The 23,164-nt window shown below is 33.9% G+C and overlaps 2 protein-coding genes across 2 annotated transcripts; both read right to left on the minus strand.

The window, feature by feature from the left end:
- Positions 1-1,744: 1,744 nt before the first annotated feature.
- LOC585847 (aldose 1-epimerase-like) lies at positions 1,745-19,781 on the minus strand. The gene is made up of 7 exons (XM_030998450.1): positions 19,773-19,781; positions 19,034-19,243; positions 18,506-18,590; positions 17,735-17,870; positions 16,396-16,574; positions 5,900-6,111; positions 1,745-1,831 (listed from the first exon to the last, which is right to left on the minus strand). The coding sequence occupies exons 1-7, from the start codon at positions 19,779-19,781 to the stop codon at positions 1,745-1,747; spliced, it is 918 nt and encodes a 305-aa protein (XP_030854310.1).
- An 808-nt stretch (positions 19,782-20,589) lies between these two features.
- LOC115929470 (aldose 1-epimerase-like) lies at positions 20,590-22,962 on the minus strand. Its single transcript, XM_030998452.1, has 2 exons — positions 22,751-22,962; positions 20,590-20,867 (listed from the first exon to the last, which is right to left on the minus strand). The coding sequence occupies exons 1-2, from the start codon at positions 22,935-22,937 to the stop codon at positions 20,590-20,592; spliced, it is 465 nt and encodes a 154-aa protein (XP_030854312.1). The 5' UTR covers positions 22,938-22,962.
- Between the last annotated feature and the right edge of the window lie 202 nt (positions 22,963-23,164).

Genomic DNA, 23,164 nt, shown 5'->3' on the forward strand with positions numbered 1-23,164 from the left:
AATGACATTTATCCATGCATATATATGTTCATATGTCTAATATTTTCTTGCGTCCGCCATACGGCCACATGCAATATTTACCAATGTTTTCATATTAGTCTAATTTTTACATATTTGTTATTTCTGTTATTTTAGAGAATTTCCATCTGTTGTTCGTTTGTTTACTTGCCATTTTCTTTTCATTTATGATTCTATATTATGTTTATGTTAACGTTGATCGTTCAATTATGCTTCGATTTGTATATTATCACAGGGCTCCATGGGAGACCAACTTATTGTTGAGCGGGCTACCCTGTTTTTTAAATAAATAAATTAAAAAAAATCATATTTTCATAAAGCTCGTTAAATATAATTTAATGAATGATGGCCGTTTGCTATTTCCTAAAGAGATTTTTGTTGCTTATGTTTTCATCATAAGTATGTGTAACTTTCAATAATGTAAAATCAGATGATTTTTTGTTTTAATCTGGGTGAACGAATATCACAATATAAAAGATAATGAGTATGATAAGATGATGACGTGGATCAATCAAATGATTGGTTGAGAGTGTACACGTGCCAAGGCATTTATGTTGCCTAACGCGTAATTTGGATAATTACCAGTCATTATCCAATTCTAATGACCGATCTAGTAACATCATGTTAAAAAACATCATTTGATATAACAAATAATACACAGCATTTTGTTCGGGCATTAGAAAAAATTACCAACACTCGGTACTTCGTAACTAATGCACTCACTGCTGAGTAATATTTGTATACTACAATCCCGTCATCTTCCACTGAAAAAGGAGGATTAACCCTCGTTATTAAGTTGGCTTTGGTCTTGTTGGTTGAAACGGATAAAATTAAGAAACATTTCAAGAACGTTTCACAGAAAACCTGTATTAGCAATGCGGTCATGATGTGTTTTTGGCATACAGGGAGGGGGGGGGGGGGTAATCCTCTGATTGTTTTGTATTGGAAATACCGCAAATAACTTTTTAAGAGTATTGTGATAGACAAACCTTTTTGTAAAGGAAGGGCAGTACAAGTTTAGGCCTAATGGAATATAATCTGCCGTATCATTAAAATGAAAAACAGAGAGGTAATCTTAATTATTTTGAAAATAAATCGGTTATTATAGTTCATCCGGATCGGCATCGAATATGCCTATAATGTCAATGGAAGATTCTCTAAATCATTTATAATCTGGGTATCCAAAAGTTCACAGATGTTGTATTCTTTGTACCATTTTCCACAAAACTACGCGTTTGTTTATTATTTTCTTCTTATATACTTTGAACTGACGAAAACCCTTTTTTATTGTACATTTGTGGAATATTTACCAAGCACGATATGAACAGTAAAAGTACTATATTAAAACAATAATGAGTCAGGTTATGTAATATACTTTTTTACATTAGCGTTGGTTTCCATTCAAATCATAAAGTTAGCCTTTATGCATTGACGTTTCATGTAGACTCGTCAAATAACCTCTGAGTCAGTAGATGAGCTATCTGTGGATGGTAAGCATGTGACCAGTCTGTGGAAAAGTGGACTTCATACTTCATGTCCCCGAGTGAAAACTCTCAAGCTGGGCTGGTCAAACAAGGAGAATGTCTCATCAGATATCGTCTCAATGGCCTGCTCTCCGTTCCATTATCTAACTCACCTTCGCATCCAGGGAGACCTGTCGTATGTATCGTATGCTACACTGAATGATCCCGTGTCAATTTGCAAGGCGGTTAAAACATCATGTCCCCTACTCACCAAACTGTCCATTAGCGAAATTGCCCTGTTCAACAAGAAGGCAGTTGAGATCATACAACTCATGAAGACTCTTGGACACCTGACAAGCATAGAGTAAGTATTGCAAAGCAGTAAAACTATGTAATATGAAACATTTCATATAATTGTCTTATTAGAAAATATGCATTTAAATACTTAATTCAAATGGTTTTTTCTCTTATAATGATGTATTTTAGATAGTGAGCATAATGACAACATTTTCAAAGACAACATAAAGAAATGAAAATACATATTTTCATTTCAATATCGTTGGAAATAATTAATCTGTATAAATCCAGTGTTTAATGCAACGTTTTGAAAGCCAATGGAAAAGATGAACACGTCTTTGAGTCAATATTGGGATTAATGTTTGCAAAATGTGCAATAAAGCTTTTATTTATTTATACTAATATCACTTTCTTAATGATAAATCTAAATTCAATACTTTATTTATTTTATTCATCATGATGTTCACAGACTTGCTGTATCCTGCATACACAGTTATGATACCATGGTTTGCAGTCATGCAATACAAATGCAGAGCAAAATTATGCAAGGTCCGATGTGTATTAAATTGTCATCTATTCTCACATCATATAGCATACATCTCTGATTGTTTTTTAAGAGAGTATCGTACGTCAGGTTAATAGTCCAGAAGATCATGAATTGTGCCCCCGAAATGTACTGTTTTATTACTATAGGTTGGATACGTGTGGTACCAACACGGATCTGGATCCACTGATTTCTGAGGTAAACAGTGAAGGCAAGCTGACTGTCACCGTGAAGCATGGTGTGGTAAGATATACCAATGGGTTACATGCCCATCCTTCGATTGATTCCTCTCCCTCTTTCTGGCATTCCATCGATTCAAAGTAGGCTGTTTTTAATATCCATATTTAACTCCGCCCAAGAATAAACAATACACATCATGTAAGCTGTCTTTAATGTGTTTATTCAGGACTGACTTAAATGATTACGTCTAGCGATAGGTTTGCTCTTGATCTGTGTAATGACATCCTACAACTGAAATATAACAAACATACATAAAAAGACTTTTCACAACTATATGAACATTTTTAATGAAAAAGTACGTTTTCTTCATGAACATGATGTAATAAATAATAATAATAATAATAATAATAATAATAATAATAGCCTAATAGTCCACTCCAAATTTTATTTAACCGAATTGGAAATTCTTTTAAACGTTCATTCTACTTCGTCCTCTTTTTTTAAAAAGCGATATGACGTTAATTTCTGATGCTAGGACGAAATATTTCCCACATCTAATCTATACTACTTAAAGGGTATTCTCAAAGGATCATGTAGCATGCATCTCAGCAAAACAACTCTACTGTAGAACCGTGGCGAAAAGTAGATAAGATAAAACATTCAGATTCAGATTCAGATTCAGATTCAGATTAATTTTATTGGTCCATTTGGAAATTCATTTGTTGGCGTTACATAGGCACATGAACAATATACAATAGAAAATAATATACGCGAATAGATAATATACAGTAGCAAATGTACAATGACAAATTACAAATTCATATGGAAACATGTACAATGACAAATTCATATGGAAACATGTACAATGACAAATTCATATGAAAACATTAAGTCGTTTTTACATAGTGGAATTATATAAGAAAAGTAAAATAGATAAATAAAAGGACTTCCAACACTATTGAAAATGTACGATTGCGTAGAATTTGGAAGTAGTATTGTTGTTATATTTTATTATTATTATTGTTGTCATTATTATCATCATCATTATTATCGTTATCATAATTATTATTGTTACTATTATTATTATTATTATTATTATTATCATCATCATCAACAGTATTTATTGCATGTATCATTCTTTGTCACGGTTTTATAGCTGAATCCTTTCTTCTTTCTTTCCTTCATAAATTAAACGGTATATAACTACAACTTGGAATAACATATGGCATCATAGGGTATTAATTATTTATTTGCTCGTGATACTGGTACATTCGGTTGAAAAGGAAAGGAAAGGAAAGGAAAGGGTACAATGCAAATTGATGACTAGCGAAGTGGCAAGATACAGGCTTATTCAAATTGACTGGAGTTGTTCATTGTATTTACGAATGGAAAGCGGGACAAAGGAATTAAGGAATCGTGAGGTTCGAGCCTTCATTGATCTGTACCGCTTCCCCGATCGCATTAGGGTATAGCAGTGATGAAGGGGGTGGTTAGCATTTTCCAAAATCTGGGATACCTGTTTCAGTATTGTACACACGCATTCCTGTTTCAGATCTGTCACTTCGCCAGTCATCTTGCTAGCATGATTGGATATTCTCTGCAGTTTCTTAAGGTTATCCTTTCTGCACCCACCGTACCAAACCGCACAACTAAAAAGCATTACACTTTCTATTACTGACTTGTAGAATAACATCAGAATGGTTCTGTCTACATGGAACGAATTCAGTTTTCGTAGGAAGTACATTCGTTGTTGAGCCTTTGCATACAGAGATTGGCATTGGTCTTTCCATGAGAGTTCGTTATCAATTATTGTACCAAGGTACTTAAAACTCTTGACACTCTGTATATCCTCTCCTTTAAGCATGATTGGATTTGCTTGACCTTTGTTTGTACGAAAATCGAAAGTCATCTCTTTCGTTTTAGCTATGTTTAGTACCAAGAAATTTTCTTCACACCAATTCTCAAACAAGAATAGCTCCTCCCGATATTGGCGTTCATCGTTGCCTTTGATCATGCCAATGATAGCTGTGTCATCAGCATATTTGACAACTGAGACATTATCATTTGACGAGATACAATCGTTTGTATACATGATAAATAATGGTGCTGACAGCACACAACCCTGGGGGGAACCTGTACTCGTAGTAACGTAATCAGACAGAACATTATGCAATTTTACCCTTTGAATTCTGCCTGTTAGAAAATCATGAAACCAGAGTATTAGAGAGGGTTTTACATTCATAGCGGTAAGCTTATTCATCAAGAGATGGGGCTGTATTGTGTTGAAAGCCGATGAAAAATCGACGAATGTTGTACGAACATAACGACCCAATGTGTCAATATGCTGTGCAACCAAGTGAATTAACAATAACACAGCATCATTAACAGATTTGCGTGGTTGGTAGGCAAATTGTAGAGGATCTATTTCAGGCAGTATCTGTGGGAGAATGTGCTTCTGAAGAATAATGCGTTCAAAACATTTCATCACCAATGAGGTGAGGGATATTGGCCGATAGTCATTGGGTTCAGATGCTTGGAGTGTTTTGGCTGCTGGTATTATTGTCGATGATTTCCAGCACAATGGGACATGGTTTTGGTTCAGAGATTCTTGGAAAAGAGTGACAAAAGGGGTGGCTAATTGCCAGGCACATGTTTTGAGTACTTTCCCACAGATACTGTCCGGTCCCATAGATTTTCTTGGATTAGTCTTTTTGAAGTATCTGACAACATCATTGTACTGACATACAGTGGGTGTATCATTGAACTGTTTCAAAGTATTTACAATCCTATTACTTTCGGCATCAAAACATTTGTCATCAAATCTTGCATAAAACGTATTAAATTCATTGGCTGTATCATAAACAGAGCTAGATTCTGACACTGGTGGAGATTTCTGCTTCTTTTTATAACCTGTCATCGTTTGCATACACTTCCAACCTTCACGTGGATTATTAGATCTGAATTTACTCTCTAATTGTTCTCTATATTTTCCTTTCGCATCAACAATTTCTTTCTGAATGCTAAGATTAATGTCCCTGAGTTCATCATCATTCTGGTGTGAGAAAGCTCTGTTTCTTTGCACAAACAAATCCTTCAAATTCTTCCTGACCCATGGTTTTTGGTTTGGGAAAACCTTTATTTCTTTATCCTTAATGTGTAAATCTTTACAGAACAAGATATAACCGTTGACAATTTCGACTGCTTCATCCAAGTTTGAAGCGCTAGAAATAAGTAGATCCCAATCTGTGATGTCATAACATGTCTGAAGGTTTTCAGACGCAACTTTGTCCCACACTTTGATTTTCTTTATCTGAACCTTCTCCCTTTTGATCAATTGCCTATATTTTGGTAAAAGATGCACGGTAAGGTGATCTGACTTGCCAATACTATGACGTACGTTTGCCTTATAAGCGTCCCGTATAGAGCAGTAACATCGATCCAGGACGTTGTTTCCTCGTGTTGCGCAGTCGACAACTTGATGATAGTTCGGTAGGGTATTCTCCAGGCGACAGTGGTTGAAGTCCCCTAACACCATGATTGGTGCGTCAGGGGATGCCGTTGCTAGGGAGTTGACCGTGTCCGCAATCGTAGCTGATGCGCTCTCTGCATCTCCATCGGGAGGGACATATACAAGCAGGATATGGACTTGTCCGAATTCACGTGGGAGATAGAATGGCCGGAATGATAAACATAGAAGTTCAATATTTCGTTCGCATACTTGAGATCTGATAGTAAAGTTTCTACACCACTTTTCATTCATGTAGATACATACCCCGCCGCCTTTCGACTTCTGTGTCGTTGCCTGTGATCTATCCAATCGGATGAGCTGAAAACCGTCGATGTCGATAGCGTCGCTCGGGATAGATGGAGTGAGCCATGTTTCGGTGAAGCATAATAAACAAGACTCCCTAAAATCACAATTGTATCCTGCTAGGCCTCTTATCTCATCGATTTTGTTAGGAATAGATCTGAGATTCGCCATAGTGATAGTCGGTAATGGGGGCTTGTTGCCACGGCGACGCACGCGTTGTCTAACGCCACCTTTCTTCCCTCGTTTACGTCGGCTATGGTTCGGTGCACAACTGACGTTTTCATCTTGGTCTCCTCGCAGGGGCACCCAGGCCGGTAAATCAGGCGGTTGGAACCCCGGAGAATCCACTGTGTTGAGCTCATACATGAACTTGGGTTCATATGAAATCCGGTTTCCATGACCATAACAATAACATTTGGGCGATATAAGTATAGTTATCACGATAGCAGTAATCCATGACACAAACCAGACGTGTACAGACATATTAAAGATGATAACGAAAAACAAGACGACACGTGAACGTACAAAAACAGTAAATTAACTCACTTTTTACTACAAAAACAAGAAAGCCAACTGGTCGCCACTGAGCAGCGCCCTCTAATATTGCAATATCCGTGATTTTGAATATAAGAGATTATATTGGAAGGAATTTTCAACGAATTACACTGCTCTATCTACTAGCAAACATAAAGTACACTTTCGACTGTGGCAAAAAATAGATACATAAAACATGCTTCTTAAAATATAGCAATAACCATGAGTTTGAATACTATACGAGTGTTTATTGGAAAGAAATACTTACGAATCACAGTGCTTTCTTCAGAACGTGTTTAAGATGAATAATGCTATTTGTGGCTTGCATTTTTTCTTAATCAAACTGCATGTTTATTCTTAATTCTGTAATAAAAACAACAACAAATACAATTTCTTAAAGAAATGATGTCATTATGATGGATGATACTGTAGGTTCGGAGTGTAGGCCTATATGTGTCCCCTCTTCCTATGTCTGTTACCGTGGTCATGATAGTGACATCATATATATATATATATATTTCAAATCTTCCCTGCCTGAAATATTATGCTTGCAGTGCCTTTTTGAATAAAAGTATTTATCGATATCAAATTGCTTGCAAATAGTGGTAAAATTCAAATCTAATTTTGGTTTTAATAAACGATATTCTGGCATTTTACTTCAATTTCTCTCTTCTTCGAATGCAGACACGTATGAATTCATCGCCTTTCTAAATGGAATTTAAATGTTTAAAAAAATCGGTTCTATATAAACGATTGTGAACTATTTACTCATTAGATATCTGACCTACATGAATTTTAAGCTCTGGAAGCTCATTTTCAACTTATAATTTATTTTAAGAATGTCCCTATAATTGTCATGAATAATAGCTGTCAAAAGGTGATTATTCATACATGCACAACTTTACTTGATATATATGTACTCCTCCTAATACTATCATGAATTTAACTTTTTCTCCCTCTCCGATCCTCTATGTCCCTTCTCTTTATATGTTATTTAACAAAAAATCTTGCTTCCTTCCTAACCAACTTGTGCATGCATCGCTTCATATTGTATGTATTGATGAAGAATTGAATTGAATTGAATTGGTCCAAGCACGTTGACAAAGTAACAAAAGTAACGCAAAGAAATGTTAGGGTAATACAACGAGCTATAGGACTATTTACCAAAAACATCTTTAAAGTTGCTGTATAATGCACTCGTATTGCCTCACTTTGATTATTGTTTCTCTGTGTGGTCAAATCGGTATCAGGAACAAACGGATAAACTCAGGAAAGTTAAAAAACGAGCTGCTAGAATAATTTCAAACAAAAGTTACGAGACTCCATATCCAGTGAATTGATTAGCAATCTGTAATGGATGCCAATTGAGAAACGTTTTGAATTTCAGCGTGTTTGTATGATTTACAAATGCACACATCATTTGGCGCCATCCTATTTACAAGAAAGTTTAATTAAAGTAAGTGACATTCATCAGCATAATACCAGGCAGGCAGTTGAAGGTGTACTTTCTGTGCCAAAGTATAAAACAGAATGCTTTAAAAACATAGCCCCCTATTCAATTATAGCATGGAATCAGTAACAGATCATTGAGAATGGCAAGCTCTGTGAACACCTTTAAATACATGTTCAAACAATCTTGCATTATCGATTCCCAATGAGGTAAAATTTTCTAAGCAATGAATGTAGGACGATATAATGCTTTTCAAACGTAAAGAATGATTTCATATAATGTGTTGTCAGCTATAAATACATTTGTATGTTTAATGTACATTCAATTGCTATACTAGATTACATGCATTATTTTTTTTCATATTATCCAGTAATTTACTATCCTGTAATATATTTTGTTGTTGTAAATATGTTTATAACAATTGAACTCTCTAGGCAAATGTTGCTTTTTTTTTAGGTCTAGGCTAATACTTACCAAAATATGCTAATACTTACTTTTCATCGGATTTTAAAACTAATTACTGTCTAAGCTATAATGTTAAATTAAAATATTATAACTATGCAACAACGTTTTCTTGAACGAAAAGCAAAGCAAAACAAAACAAACAAACCATTCTTTTATTATGAGGATACCAAATAATTTGTATATATGTTTAAACATGTTTTTACTTATTGTTTATTGCTGTTATATATTTATGTTCAAGATTTTGTTATCAATATAGGATTTCTCGGTCACTTTCGTAAGCTTTTCATTCGTTTTGATACAAAGTTCATTCAAATTCGCGAAATAAAGCTGCCGGCGTGTAAATTTCATTCAAAATAACACTTTTTTCATTTGATTTACTTATTCGGTCAATGGATTTAGCACTGGTTTCATTCAATTTAACAACCGCTTACAAATCCGCAGTTAGCATTCATTTTCGTCAGCAATGGCAAATCGGACGTCCGTACCATTCAATTTCACTTTGGGTCATTCTGAATAACAAAGTTTTCATTCATATTCGCCTATCTTTACAAACCTTTGGTATTCATGGTATATGTACATGTTTCTCATCTAAATTAAACAAATGAGTTATATAACATGTCATTCTTGTGACTTAAATGGTAATTGTGACTGTGATCACGATCGTGATTGTGATTCAGTGTGATGGTGATTCAGATTTTGATGACGGTGATTATGATTGTGATTGAACTGATACTCATAGATTGATCTTAACATGTTTAATACAGACTAAATATAATTTACACAAATATAAATGGCTTCAAAGAGATTACGAACATCGAATAAATTATCAAAAACAAAACAAAACAAAACATTACAAATGAATCAATGTATAGAGTATTGATACCCCCCCCCCCACCATTATGGTACGCCACTCCAATAAATACAACAGTAGTCTGTAAACACACACTTTGCATGCACTTATACCATTGCATATTCATAAAAAGACACTCTTGCTTAGTTCCGTGCTTATTCTATATTGATGTGGCTAGGTTTTATTTACTTAACACATGATCGTTTAGTTGCTAAATAGTGGTGATTTATTGGGTATACACCCATAGTGAGGACAAATAACATGTTTGTTGCTTACCAACCTATACAATTTGAAATGGATTTAGCATGGAACTAAGCTTGCGGGGTTCTATATAATTATGATCATACTTGGTAAGATTTACATGTTTAATTTGTCTGCAAAACGTGTGAAACTGTATGCAAAGAAACGAATTCGAATTCACGGAAGACTCTATTACGTAATCGCGAATCGTCTCGCTTTAAAGGAAACCAAAACCTTCATACTAAGTTACTTTTATTGTAAAGTTTAAGATATTTGAAAAATATCAGTGACAATTTGAACAAAATCGGGCAAGGAATAAGGAAGTAAGAGCTTTTTGAAATGACTAGTCACTAGAGGGCGGTATTCAATTTGATGACATCATCTGTGGACAACTCTCCATGCCTTTTGTACATCAAATTTCATTTTTTTCCTTCTTTCTTGTGATTGAGATAATGTACTCCCCCGAAAGCAAGATATAGAATGCAAAATGATATTCTACTTCACATGTTATGAGGTCGGATCAAGAACACAAATAAATACGAAGAAAACAAAAAAATTGTGAAATTTTATGTACAAAAGGCATGGAGAGTTGTTCACAGATGATGTCATCAAATTGAATACCGCCCTCTAGTGACTAGTCATTTCAAAAAGCTCTTACTTCCTTATTCCTTGCCCGATTTTGTTCAAATTTTCACTGATTTTATTCAAATCTTTTAAACTTTACAATAAAAGTAACTTAGTATGAAGGTTTTGGTTTCCTTTAAATTGAATGAAAATTGTACGAAAAAGAAAAACGTTTTAAATCAAATGAAAAAGAAATGTTTTTGAATGATCGTTTTAGGAATTTAAATGCTAAAAAAAACGAATTTGAACGAAAAATAACAGCTGCGGTGACAGAATCGGCGAAATTGAATGAACATAAAATGAATTTGTGTGGCCAACTTACGAAAGTGACCGAGAAATCCTATATTATAATCATATATATATTTGTTAAACTATAATGTAAATCGTTATGTTTAACAGGGCCTCATGGAAGACCAGCATTATTGGTGATAATGAGTCACCCTGTCTAAATATCAGAAATAAATAAATAAATAAATAATTTCATTTCGAGAGGAGGTCACTTCGAGCTTGTGCTTTATAGGACGACCCCTTTTCTGTATATGCCGTGTCATCATCATTCATCCAAATTCATAAGATAGTACATGGAAATATGTTGATGTATATGGAATGAATAATCATCACATGAAATCAAAGCAAAACCATCATTATATACATTTTATTTCTGGTATTCTTATGTTTCAATACTAGTGGGGGTTGTGAAGATAACGCTAGTAGGCTACTATGTGGTTTGGCCGTCAAGCAACAACGTACGTAACACGTCAGAAGATGACCCTCATCAGACCACGTGATGGCAGACTACTGCGGACTTCAAAATGAAACTTGTCGGCCCGAATTCACAAAGGAGGTTTGTCGACAAACCTTGGTTTTCGTACGTCATATGACGCGTTTTACGCATTTTTTACAAACCTGGTTTGTAAAGAACAAAAGGAGGTTTGGCGAAACAAAAGGAGGTTTGAGCTCAAACCTTGGTCTGAGCTCAAACCTTGCTTTGTGAATTCGGGCCGTCGAGTGTGGCGATAACCAGGCTACCCGAATAACTAATTATACTAACTGAAGGATATCTAAAGTTAACATACATGGAATATAGATATCCTGTCTCGATACTTTTAGATGGAAGCAAGTATTGGGTAGGAATCAAAATACAAAACGATAGATTTACAGAAATGAAATTATTGAAGGATATCTAAAGTTAAAATACATGGAATATAGTATCATAAACTTATTACTGCTTATGCCAATAATGCCATGTCTCGATACTTTTAATTAATAACTTTATAATTATGTTGACGCATATGGAGAAGGTCGATTTTTTTTTCGGGGCAAATTTTTAATTCTCTGAAGCCTCTTCGAAAGTACTTTGACCTAAGCAAAGCATTTGCACTTACTACAAGCACTTAGTATACTATCAAGTTACATATATTAAAAACAGAAACTTATTTCAATCACAGTTGAAGCTTAAGGATAGGCAAAGTTTGATGGCTTCTGAATCCTCACCATTTTACATAATCTTATAAAGAGGGTTCATGGTGATGCAAATAGGATAACCATAAAATGGGTACAACCAAGAGGCTACGATATACAAGCTACAACCAACAAGCTATGCTTTCACCTCAGGCTTCTTCATTCATCTAAGCAGGACTGCACTACTTGTAGCTACGTGCGCGCTCTATATAGCAAACAACAAACCCTATGGTAAAACCTGTCAGGAATATCCCGTGGAAAAACGCGAAGATCCCCTTTTTCTTATGTTAATTGAAAGCTGATTTGATGAGATAACCACCTGTCTGTGACCATGCAGGGAGGTCTAATTCCTCCTGGCCAAACTAGTGCAGATAGGCTTTAAGTCCTTAAACAAGTAACTGCAAACAAATAAAAGTGATTTTATATATTATATGAACTTATTTGTATAAAAAAAAAATTGTATTGTTACTATCATTTTATTTCTGGTCAATAAAACCGACAATGTGGAACGTCAAATGTGAAATATGAAATGAATAGAACAGAAGCGATCTGAATTTGAACAAATCTAACTCTCTTTTTAATTGTTTAATAACAATTACAACCGGTTTCTGTGTACTCATATTGGCTAATTCTTTAATTATTATGATAATGTAATGCATTGTACTTTCACATAAAGGTCATCAGGAATCTTATCCGTAAGGATCTGTTGATATATTCTTCATCACGGTGATACATGTATTCTGTAAGAATTTCCGGTCTATAACGACAGATACTATTTACATGGGGGCGCATTGAAAGGTTTTGATCAAACGTGACACCTAAGTTAACAACTGTTTTGGAGGAATTTACAGAACCATTTGTTATTTGAATCGGAGGGAGTTCTATTGTATTTCTTCTTCGGTGAGAAAACAGGTGGAGCACTTCCATCTTGTTGCCGTTCAAGAGAAGAAAGTTTTCAGTCAACCAGGAGCGAATGGCATGTAGACAATCTTCCAGTTTCTGCAACATTTGAAGAATTTGTCCAGACTTAACAGTAATATATAGTTGGGTAATACAAAGGTTTTGGTATGGGGGACATGAATTTGGTTCAAATGAACATGTTGGAAGCATATGCGATCCTACAATATTTAGTGATCGTTGTCGCGGTTGAAATTGAGTCTAAAGTGATGAAATTGTAAATCATAAACTCTTTATGTTGTATAGCTCCCTCTCAAGGTCAAGTTATTAATTTAGCTTTAAAACAATTTTTCTTGACAAAAATAGATTGATTGGCTGTTCCCCTTTGGAAATTATTTATCACAACTGCATATTCTGTGGTTTTCATGTCGCAGCTACCATTGGATGGCCGTATACTATAGGGGCTATTTGTAATTTATCAAAAATTACCGGGAGCACCGCTAAATTTTGATATTGAATTTTTCTCAAAAGCAGAAGTGTTTTAGGGGCTAAATTTTCTGGTGCTTTTATGATACATCCTCAGGGGCATCCAAATTTATGAAAATTTTAAAACTTTGTATTACCTTTAACAGTTTGCCAAAAAGATTTTTTTGGCCATGATATTGCCTGCATCGCAACGTTTTTCATTGACGAGAAATGTAATTATTTGTGTGTTATAGCAACTCTGATTTATTGAAATTGAATTAACTCAGTGAAATGAAATGCTTCTGTTGGATTTAAGATTCAGGATACAATATTATTTTATTTCTAGTACAGAAATTTGCTTTCCATTTGTGTTTCATGCAATGTAAACATAAACAAAACATGTTATTGTGTGATAAGTTTGAGAGGAGTATTAAAGACTGTGTTTACAGTATGAGTAAACATCCTTCTGACTCTCAGCAGCTCGTAGAACTAGACATTATGAAAAGAATTCTGAGTCACATCACGAATGCATTCAGATATAGTGAACTGAATAAACAGTAACAACTCATGAGAAGAAAGAGAGAGAGAGAGAGAGAGAGAAACCAAATTATATAAACAGCAATAATTATTGTTACAAATTTCATATCTTACAGCAGTACTTTACTCTGTATACATGTTATAACGTGGTATTTTATTTTAAACATTGAAATAGTAGGATAATGATTGTGCATTCACAGTCAAACCAGTCACCTTTAACCTTTATATGTCAGAAGGTATACAACATTGCATGAGTGCAGTTTTCATTCAAAGATTACTGGACTCGACTCAAGCAATGACTTAATGCCAAATCATATAGAGATATAGAAATTTGTTTTACACGAAGATGTGGTTTTAATTCTTCCAAATTAGATTACTTAATACATGTTTTAGATTCTTAGTTGAAGTTGGCTGTTGTACTTTTTTTAGGCCAGAGTTTGGGAATGTAATTTTTGCATGTGTTCTTGGATCTTACAGAAACAACAATAGAAAAGAATTTTACCAATTCCATTATCTTAAAAATGAATGTTTAAACAAAAATGCAATGGTTTATTTTGATGAGAAAGATGTTGAGATCAAACAATTAAAGAGAACACATGAAAATCTGTGTTAGTAGGTTTATTATTAGCAATCATCATTTCAATGGTCCCTATTGTCATCCATCTCTGTGATGGTATGAAATGAATTCAAAGCAGTAAATAATATTTGTAATGTATTCCTATCTTTAGGAGATACATGTATTTGATATGTTTCAGTTCCAAAGTAAATCAACTACAAGTAATGTGATAATTCACTAAATTACAGGAAAAGATATCTACAGAGAAAATGTATGCAACCATTATAACATATCTTAGAACAGTGAGATAAAAGTGAAGAGAAGATAATGCTTACAATGAACTACATTCAATTGCTTTAGATTACTAGAAATTCTAGCAGATAAAATCCTGTTTTATCATATATATTTTATTGAGTTATAAAATCTGAAATCATCTTTTCCAAATCAATATATGTGTACATAGGTTATAGTTCTATTCTTGATTACTAGAAATTCTAGCAGATAAAATCCCTGTTATGTCATATATTTTATTGAGTTATCAAATCTGAAATCATCTTTTCCAAATCTATTCTTGAATAAAAAATACAAATTATTGCATTCCACGAAATTTGTTATTGATTAGTATTTTTTTAAAATTTACTACATATATTGATATCAACATAATAGTAGGTTTAATGATTTGAAAAATATCTGTTTATAGGCAAATAGCTTTCTTATATCTACATTTTATTTCTTTATATATTCAGCTATATGATTGGCATACTGGTACTCTTCCAATAACTATCACTCACAAATTCTACCTTTTATTTTATCACAAAAACAGACCTGTTTATACCACTATCAAATTCATTGTTCGGGGTTGCCTTAAAATCAGTCCTTGGATGACATTTAAAGTGCATAGTTTTACCACTTCCGTTGAGGAGAAATATGCAACAACAAAACATTTATAATCATCTATCATTGATTCTGAAAGTAAACATAGCAAACATCAGAACCAGTTATTATTCCTCACGAATATTGCATCGTTGCTAAATACAATCATCATACCTGCATCAGAATGCTGTGTTATTCTAGTTCCAAGAAAAGGCAAAGGCAGTCAGATGTGTGTACATGTCACCAGGCTGTAAGATGCAACTTGGAAAGTTGGGCTGAAGTTGGGGGAAGATAATAGTTTATATTCTTAAATGCAAACAAACCAGTGCGCGCACACACACTCACACGCATAGAGTTTCAGCAGATACACTAACAAAAAACTAAAATGAGTATACATAAAAGACAAACAGATCGTGTAAGCGACGGCGATATGGATAGAACTGTGATGTGCCATGCAGCATATGAATATGAGACAGGAAATATATGTGGGGAGAAAAAATGGAGAAGAGGAGAGAAACACAATGAAAGAGAGAATAAAGAACGATGGAAATATTTTGTATTATGATAAATAGGAAATCTTTTAATGTGAAGGTGCGAAAGATGAAAGAAAAGTGGGAGAAATAAATTACTAAAACAGAAAAGACATTTTTCATTTACTCATTTATTTATTAAGCACTTGTGTGATGGAACACCCTGATCAGTCCCAATGTGGATTTTCACAGGAGTCTACACACATTAAAAACAAAATGTAACAATACAATCACAGATAAATGAAATATACAAAACTAAAAATCAATGAACATATACATGTAATATAAAAATCAAGTTCAGAAAACAAAAGAAAAATACACATACGAACATATAACATAAATAAGTGTACACACACACACACGCACACCAATGACGTGAATGGAGATGGAATAAGAGAAAGAGAGAGGAGTAATTAAATTAAAAGTGATGGAAACAAAACATTTTGTTCAATAAATGGGAGATACTCATTTACGAGAGGCAAAATTAATTGATCAACTGCTCTGAAAAAGAATCAAATGATGGATGCAGGACACAACATAGAAATGAATAAGTGACATAAGCATTGTCCATCCATCTTCCATCTCAATAAGAAGACTAACTTACCTGGTTCACTGCATTTGGATAGAACTGAGATTCCAGACAAAGAGCGCTGTGTTTAGGATAGATTGCGCCACACTTTCCCACGGTAGAATCATTCAGATAATTGGCAGTATAGAACTGAATACCAGGTTTGGTCGTAGAAACCTCCATCTTGCGACCACTTTCCTTGTGTGTGACGCTGTACAGGAAATATAAGAGTAATTTATGGTTAATAAAAGCATATAATAATACCTGCAGCTGTCATAGATTTTTAACTAAATTACGATTAGAAGCTTTCGGTAACACCATGACTGTGAAAGCATTATTTTCGTCAAAAAAAATAGGAAACGAAAAGGAAAACAGAAAGCCTCCAGTCGTAAATACCCAATCACCATGGAAACTTACAGAAAACATGTAGAACATAATAATATTGTGGACTTTTGATTCAAGTTTTTTACATTTGTTAATTAGCTGTAAAACAGGGATGTCAGTTACGAGCACCCCCCCCCCCCCCCATTTTCGGTTTTGTTGGTTTTCTCGAGCTATGTGGATTAAACCAACCGATATACGGTACCTGGTGAAACTAAAAACAGCTGCCCGTCATTCTTCTTTCATTTTTTTAATGTAACTCATCATATCCACCTCGTGCATAGCTCATCTATAGTGGTTTACAGTTCTTTAAAGTTCCTTTCCCTTCGTACGTTATATGTTCATTTTAATGAATGTATTTGCTAATATTTTGTGTATTGAAAAAGGATAAAATATTTGGTTAAAAAAGATGTCCAATGATTTCTTTCATCGTTGTCCTTCATCTCTCAAAGAAAACAAAACATTCTTATCTGGAGTTTATAAGAAAACTTATCGTATTTTACTTATTTTATCTCCATCTGTCGTTTTACAATGGAATGAACGATACTTTTGATTGATTATCATTTTCTATTAGAAGTTTCTTTCAAGGAACAAATGAGTTGATCAAGCTCGTATTAGGCTTGGTCTTACTCTAACTAAATCAGATGGATTAGATTGGATTGGGTTGGATTTGTTCTTATTTGTTTGTATTTACTTTATTGATTTCATTTTATTTTATTTTATTTTATTGATTTGTTTTACATAACATAACAACATGTAAATAATAAGATACATTATAACGTGAACAATATGTTAGGAAGGATCGCCATGCTCAGCTGCGTCATTACAGCATGGCTGTTCTACCCAGGGATCTTAATGATAAAACAAATTAACGAGAGAAAATAACATACATCATAAATAAATAATTGATATATTAATACAACATATTAATCATTGTTCTTTCTATTTTAACAGAAAAGTTTGAAATATAGGTATAACTGTTTTACTAACATGACGCAAGGTTTTTCTGAAGATTTCACACAGAAGTTATGGTCATATCCTAATCCTGGTACTTCGTTGATCTTATCACCGATTCTGGTTGGACTTCGCAGATCAAACACTGTATCATCAACCGAACTTATCTCACCTGATGTAAACAGATAAATGAATGCGATTGTAATAATAGAAATTGGGTAAAACAGTGGCTAGGTAAGTTGCAATGTTCTTTTTTTTAATACATTTCAGTTCATGTAATAGGCAGAGACAATAAAAGAAATATCTCAAACCGTTTATTTTTTTCCGAGCGGAGTGTATACATGAGAATTTGTACCAAATCAAAACCTCCCAGTGATAAAAGTATACACCAAATTTCTAAATTCAACCCCTACATTACTTCTCACGTTTTGAAGTTATGATTTAACAATAACATTCAAAGGTATGAATAAAGTTCCATCCAAAATGTTAGGAAAACCAAGGTAACGATCTAAGCACTAGTTGAAATTTAAAGCATGTTCTGGCATTTTCATTTACTAATACATGTGTTAAATATGAAAAGTAATTCAAATAATTTCATTTCAACACACTGACAACATTTTTTTTGCACGATCGCTCTTCGAAACTGTAAAATAGATAGGTTAATGCATTTATCAATCAGTTTCATTTTCACAGATTCAAGTTAAATAATACTGTAATAATTATATTAAACATAGAAGGTCCACAAATGCGTTTTACAAGAACAAAATTACCGAAAGGAAGATATATTTATTGACATTATAAACAAACCTGATGGGAGTCTTGTCTCTATTACCATGGGTGTGTACTTATCAGCGTCTATCTCCACAATATGATCTGTAACGCTGCCCGAGTCCTTGTTTTACATGAAAAAAAAAATACAAAAAATGTCAAATAAGATTTACCAAATTGAATAGGAAACGACATCCTTAGAATACTATTGAAAGGCTCTGGATGTACCATATAAATTGATTAGGTTTTGAAAACTGATCCATACATTGCTAATTTGGCTCGCACTTTCTAAGTCTGTGGTCTGGAGCGACATTTGTGATGAAAACTGCCGCTTAGGTGCAAATGAAAGGATTGCATAATTTTGGGCAATATTATGGTGTCTGAATTTTCAATAAAACAACGTTTTACAAGAAAATGTAAAGAATCATCAGATTCAAACATTGACCGACAACTATGATGGGAATTTCACAAATCTTCACCTTTCTCAGTGCGGAGAAAAATCTTTACAAACAACTTTACCCCCCCCCCCCCCCCAAAAAAAAAAAAAGCAAACAAGCAAAAATTCACGTGACCCCCGAGGTTGAAGTACGAATGGTTGGTAAGATTGATGGGTGTGGCTTTGGTGGTCTTGGCAACGTAGGATATGAGTATCTTGTTATCGTCTGCTAGTTGGTAGTTGATGGTAACGGATACTTCCCCTGGATAACCATTCTCACCATCGGGACTCGTATAGCTAAAAGATACACCATTATCCTCGATGTGCCCCTCCCAAAGTCGCTGTAATGTGCATGAAACAACCCAAACTACAATTATATTACTTAGGTAATTCAAAGTTTTGGGAAATTTTGAAAATTGGATGGAGAGTAATTCTTTAAAATTTTGATATATTTGGATGCCCTTGTGGATGTATTATAAGCACTAGAAAGTTTAGCCCCTAAAACACTTCTGCTTTCGTTAATAGCGCCTAAGGCCATTTCATGGTAACTGCGACCATGAAAATCTCAGAATATGCAGTTCTGATACATAGTTTCCAAACGGGAATAGCAAATCGATCGATTGTAGTCAAGAAACATTGTTTTAAAGCTAGAGTAATATCAGTCTTGAGAGGGAGCTATATATGCAACATGAAGAATTTATTATTTACAGTTTCATCACTTTAGACTCGATTTCAACCGCAACAACGATCATTGAATATTGTAAAATCGCATATGCTTCCAATATGTTCATTTGAACCAAATTCGTGACCCCATACCAAAACTTTGTATTACCTTTAATATTCTTTTCAGTCGAATAATATGACAATTACGATAGACATTATGTTACAATTCGTGTGGTCTTGCTGAACATATCATTTTGTTTAGTTTCGTGCCTTAGGTTATTCTCCCTTGGACAATATGTTAGCCATGTGGATACTCCTACAACTCGACTAGATCACCAGCATTTTTTTAAATTTTATTTATTTATTTATTTATTTATTTATTTATTTATTTATTTTTTTTATTTTTTTTTTTTTGGGGGGGGTATTCTTAGCTTTAAGAAACACCTGCAATGCGAAAAAGTAACATTACGTCATCTAATCTAAAGTTGTTTAACCATCGTAAGCGATGACTTTCTCTCAATCTCCTTTTTATGATATTCTGGTGTCCAGCTATTGAAGGAGTATAGATGGTCATTTGATAGTTTAATTTTTTTTTAAAGCATTTATAGATCTTTGTATAATTTATATCTGATCGAGACAATCTGCGTAAAGATCTTTCGTTTCATATTTGAACATGATAATAATAGTAATGATCGTACGAAGTAACAATGTCTAAAAATTAATGCTTATATTTCACCTGATTTTAATACAGATTACAGTCCATACATGTAATACGATTTTACAAATATGCAATAGCATTTTGTTTTATATACCAAATGATTTGTAATTTGTATCTAATTATTTTCTTCTGGGTTTTGTTCGCTTACTGTTAAGGTTTATATTCATGATTCTTTTTGCATTAAAAAAAAAAGAGGCCTCATGGAAGACATACAATTCGTGATATTGTGCTGCCCTGTATAAATATCAGAATAAAATAAATAAATAAAAACATGAATACATTTATGGTTATTGTACAAAAAGGGACCTATATGCTTACATGTGAAAAGTTGATGACACCGCCATGGATATGGTTTGATCCATCGTTGATCTCTAACTGGTAATGAACACCATCCAGTGCGAACTGACCATTAGCTATTCGGTTTACTACACGACCAATCGTCACGCCAAAGCTAGGCGCGTTAGTCTCATAACCTGATGTAACGATCAAAGGAGGATTAGAAGGAGAGGAGAGAATTAACAAAGGCAGTAAATGATTCAATTGATAATGAGTGAATGAATGAATATATACATGAATAAGTAAATTAATGAATTAATTGATTAGAAAACTAAGATGATTGATTAATCAATTAATTAATGAATATGTAAATTATAAATGAATAAATGAATATATAGATAAATAAAAAAAAACTAATGAATAGAGAGAATATCCGCTAAAGGAAAAGAAAATAAACAACTAAAAAACACATGAATAGATAAATGAATAAATAAATATATAGAAAAATAAATAACTGAATGAATAAAGAGAAGATCCGCTAAAGGAAAAGAGGAGAAGTATTCGAATATAGCACCTGAAAATGAAAGGAAGGAATTTTTTGTTACTTGGTTTATATAGTTCATCATGCAATGCCACAGTACAGCATGAAGGTGATCCAAAACACTTGCTCATTCTTTCTCTATTTCTTTCTTTCTCTATTTCCCTATCCTTTTATTCGCTGTCCGAATATGAGATGATGGATGTTGGAACATTAACGTTCTCGGGGGGGGGGTGGCGGGCTGCAGCCTCATCCCCCCCCCCCCCCCCACCTAGCTACAAATTGTCCCAAATACGGAGTATTTATAAAATAAACCTAAGACATAATGAAAACAGCGACGAATATTTGCAAGTAGATCACATGACAGACGTCACAATGCACTAGCGCAACGCGAAAACTTTCATCCAATCAACTTACTGTACATTACAATACGTCATGTCGGGGGCTAGGGCTCTCTGGTCTGTGTTTTCTGTTCATGAAGCATTTACCATTGTTCTATTCTTATTGAATTTCCTCCCTTTCGATCATCTCGTGGATGCCTTTATATTTTGCTTCCGTACGATCCCGAATCAATATGTGGTTGAGTAAAAATGATGAGGGGTTCTTAAATGGAAGGAAAGAATCGTAAATGTTGCCACATAGGTTAAAAATTTGAAGCTATTTTTATTTATTAACACTTTAATTTATGAGGCAAGTTAGGTCTAATCCTATTATGAACACCAAACACGATTTTCCAAATCTATTTGAAGAGGGCTTTTAAAATTTGTGAGACCATGTTTTCCTTCTTCTTCTCCGTCTTCTTCTTCTTCTTCTTCTTCTTCTTCTTCTTCTTCTTCTTCTTCTATTCTCCTTTTACTTCCTTCTTTCTCGTATCTTTCTTTCTTTTCTTTTTTCTTTTTTGTTTCTTTATTTTTTGGTTTTATTATCAATAAACTTGTTAATTAAAATGTTGACCCCTAGTGGAATTTTAAAATATTCAGGCAACCATCGCCTTATTATTTGAGCGCTGAGGTGAGAATTCATTCTTTCATTTTTATATCTTATCATCCAATCTTGACTATTTTTTAAGACTTAATTACACACTATACACATAATATAAATGATACCCAATGTCCGAACCAGGGGTGTCTTTATGATGAATATTTTGCTCGGTCGCTTTGCCCTCTTACAAACTTATGGCCGGTAAATATAGATTCGGATAAGAGACAGAACCCCCCTCCCCCCCCCCTCCAAACCAGGCGAATAATAATGCCCGTACAGTATAGCCATAGTGTCTTGTTCATTGTATGAGATCACTTAAATTGATCCAAGATTTTCTGAATCCGCGAATCTGTTCTGTTCCTGGTCCTGGTCATCGAATCGGAATATTGTTGGTAAATAAGAATGTTCTAAAGAAATTGTGTAACATAATTATTAATTACAACCTGTATTTACTTTGGGAGTTAAGTCCGAACATTTTACAATGATATACATGCATGTTAGAGGGAATATTATAGTGCACCCTTGGATGGTGCCCATGGCTTTGAAGATTTTTGCTGACTCACATAATTGCAACGTCTGGAGATTTTATTGACCGTCTAATTAATCATCAGATAGTCACAAAATTAAGAAATTAGGAAAAAATGAAAATAAAACAAATGTTGATACACGTACCTTTGATGTCAAGCCACCCCAGAACGACATCGCTTTTCTTTCCAATCTTATCAGGTATCCAGAGCTCAGTTAAAGCAGCTCCATAGTTGATCAGCTTAGCTACCATCCCGTTCCCATTGCTCAAAGTATACTGATCAACCAGCTGGTTATTGGCAGTGCGACCGTATTCTTCTTTAGTGACAGGCATATTAGATTGTATAACTTTGCTATAAAGTGATAATGAATTCGAGAAAATAATGAAGGAGAGAATGAATGTTGGATATTTTCCTGCACTTTACGGCCACTTCGTAATACTCACTAAAGTCTGAATTCCAACATCTAATCCAACACTATACTTGACCCTATAGCCCTAACCATAAACCTTACAACATTCATCCTACCTATAATCAATCTTTGACATAATAAAAGCGCATG

The sequence above is a fragment of the Strongylocentrotus purpuratus genome, unplaced genomic scaffold (assembly GCF_000002235.5).
Source record: "Strongylocentrotus purpuratus isolate Spur 01 unplaced genomic scaffold, Spur_5.0 spur5_scaffold_5, whole genome shotgun sequence".
NCBI classification, from domain to species: Eukaryota; Metazoa; Echinodermata; class Echinoidea; order Camarodonta; family Strongylocentrotidae; genus Strongylocentrotus; species Strongylocentrotus purpuratus.

What these genes read in the sequence shown, in the direction of transcription:
- LOC115929470 (XM_030998452.1), bottom strand. Translation starts at nt 22,937, where the DNA reads ATGCCTGTCACTAAAGAAGAATACGGTCGCACTGCCAATAACCAGCTG. An exon ending in GGGGTGGCTTGACATCAAAG is followed by an intron (nt 20,868 to 22,750) that starts GTACGTGTATCA and finishes ATTAATTCATTA; the next exon opens with ATTTACTTATTCATGTATAT.
- LOC585847 (XM_030998450.1), bottom strand. An exon ending in AGAGACAAGACTCCCATCAG is followed by an intron (nt 17,871 to 18,505) that starts GTTTGTTTATAA and finishes TGTTTACATCAG; the next exon opens with GTGAGATAAGTTCGGTTGAT. An exon ending in AAATGCAGTGAACCAGGTAA is followed by an intron (nt 6,112 to 16,395) that starts GTTAGTCTTCTT and finishes CTCCCGATGGAG; the next exon opens with ATGCAGAGAGCGCATCAGCT.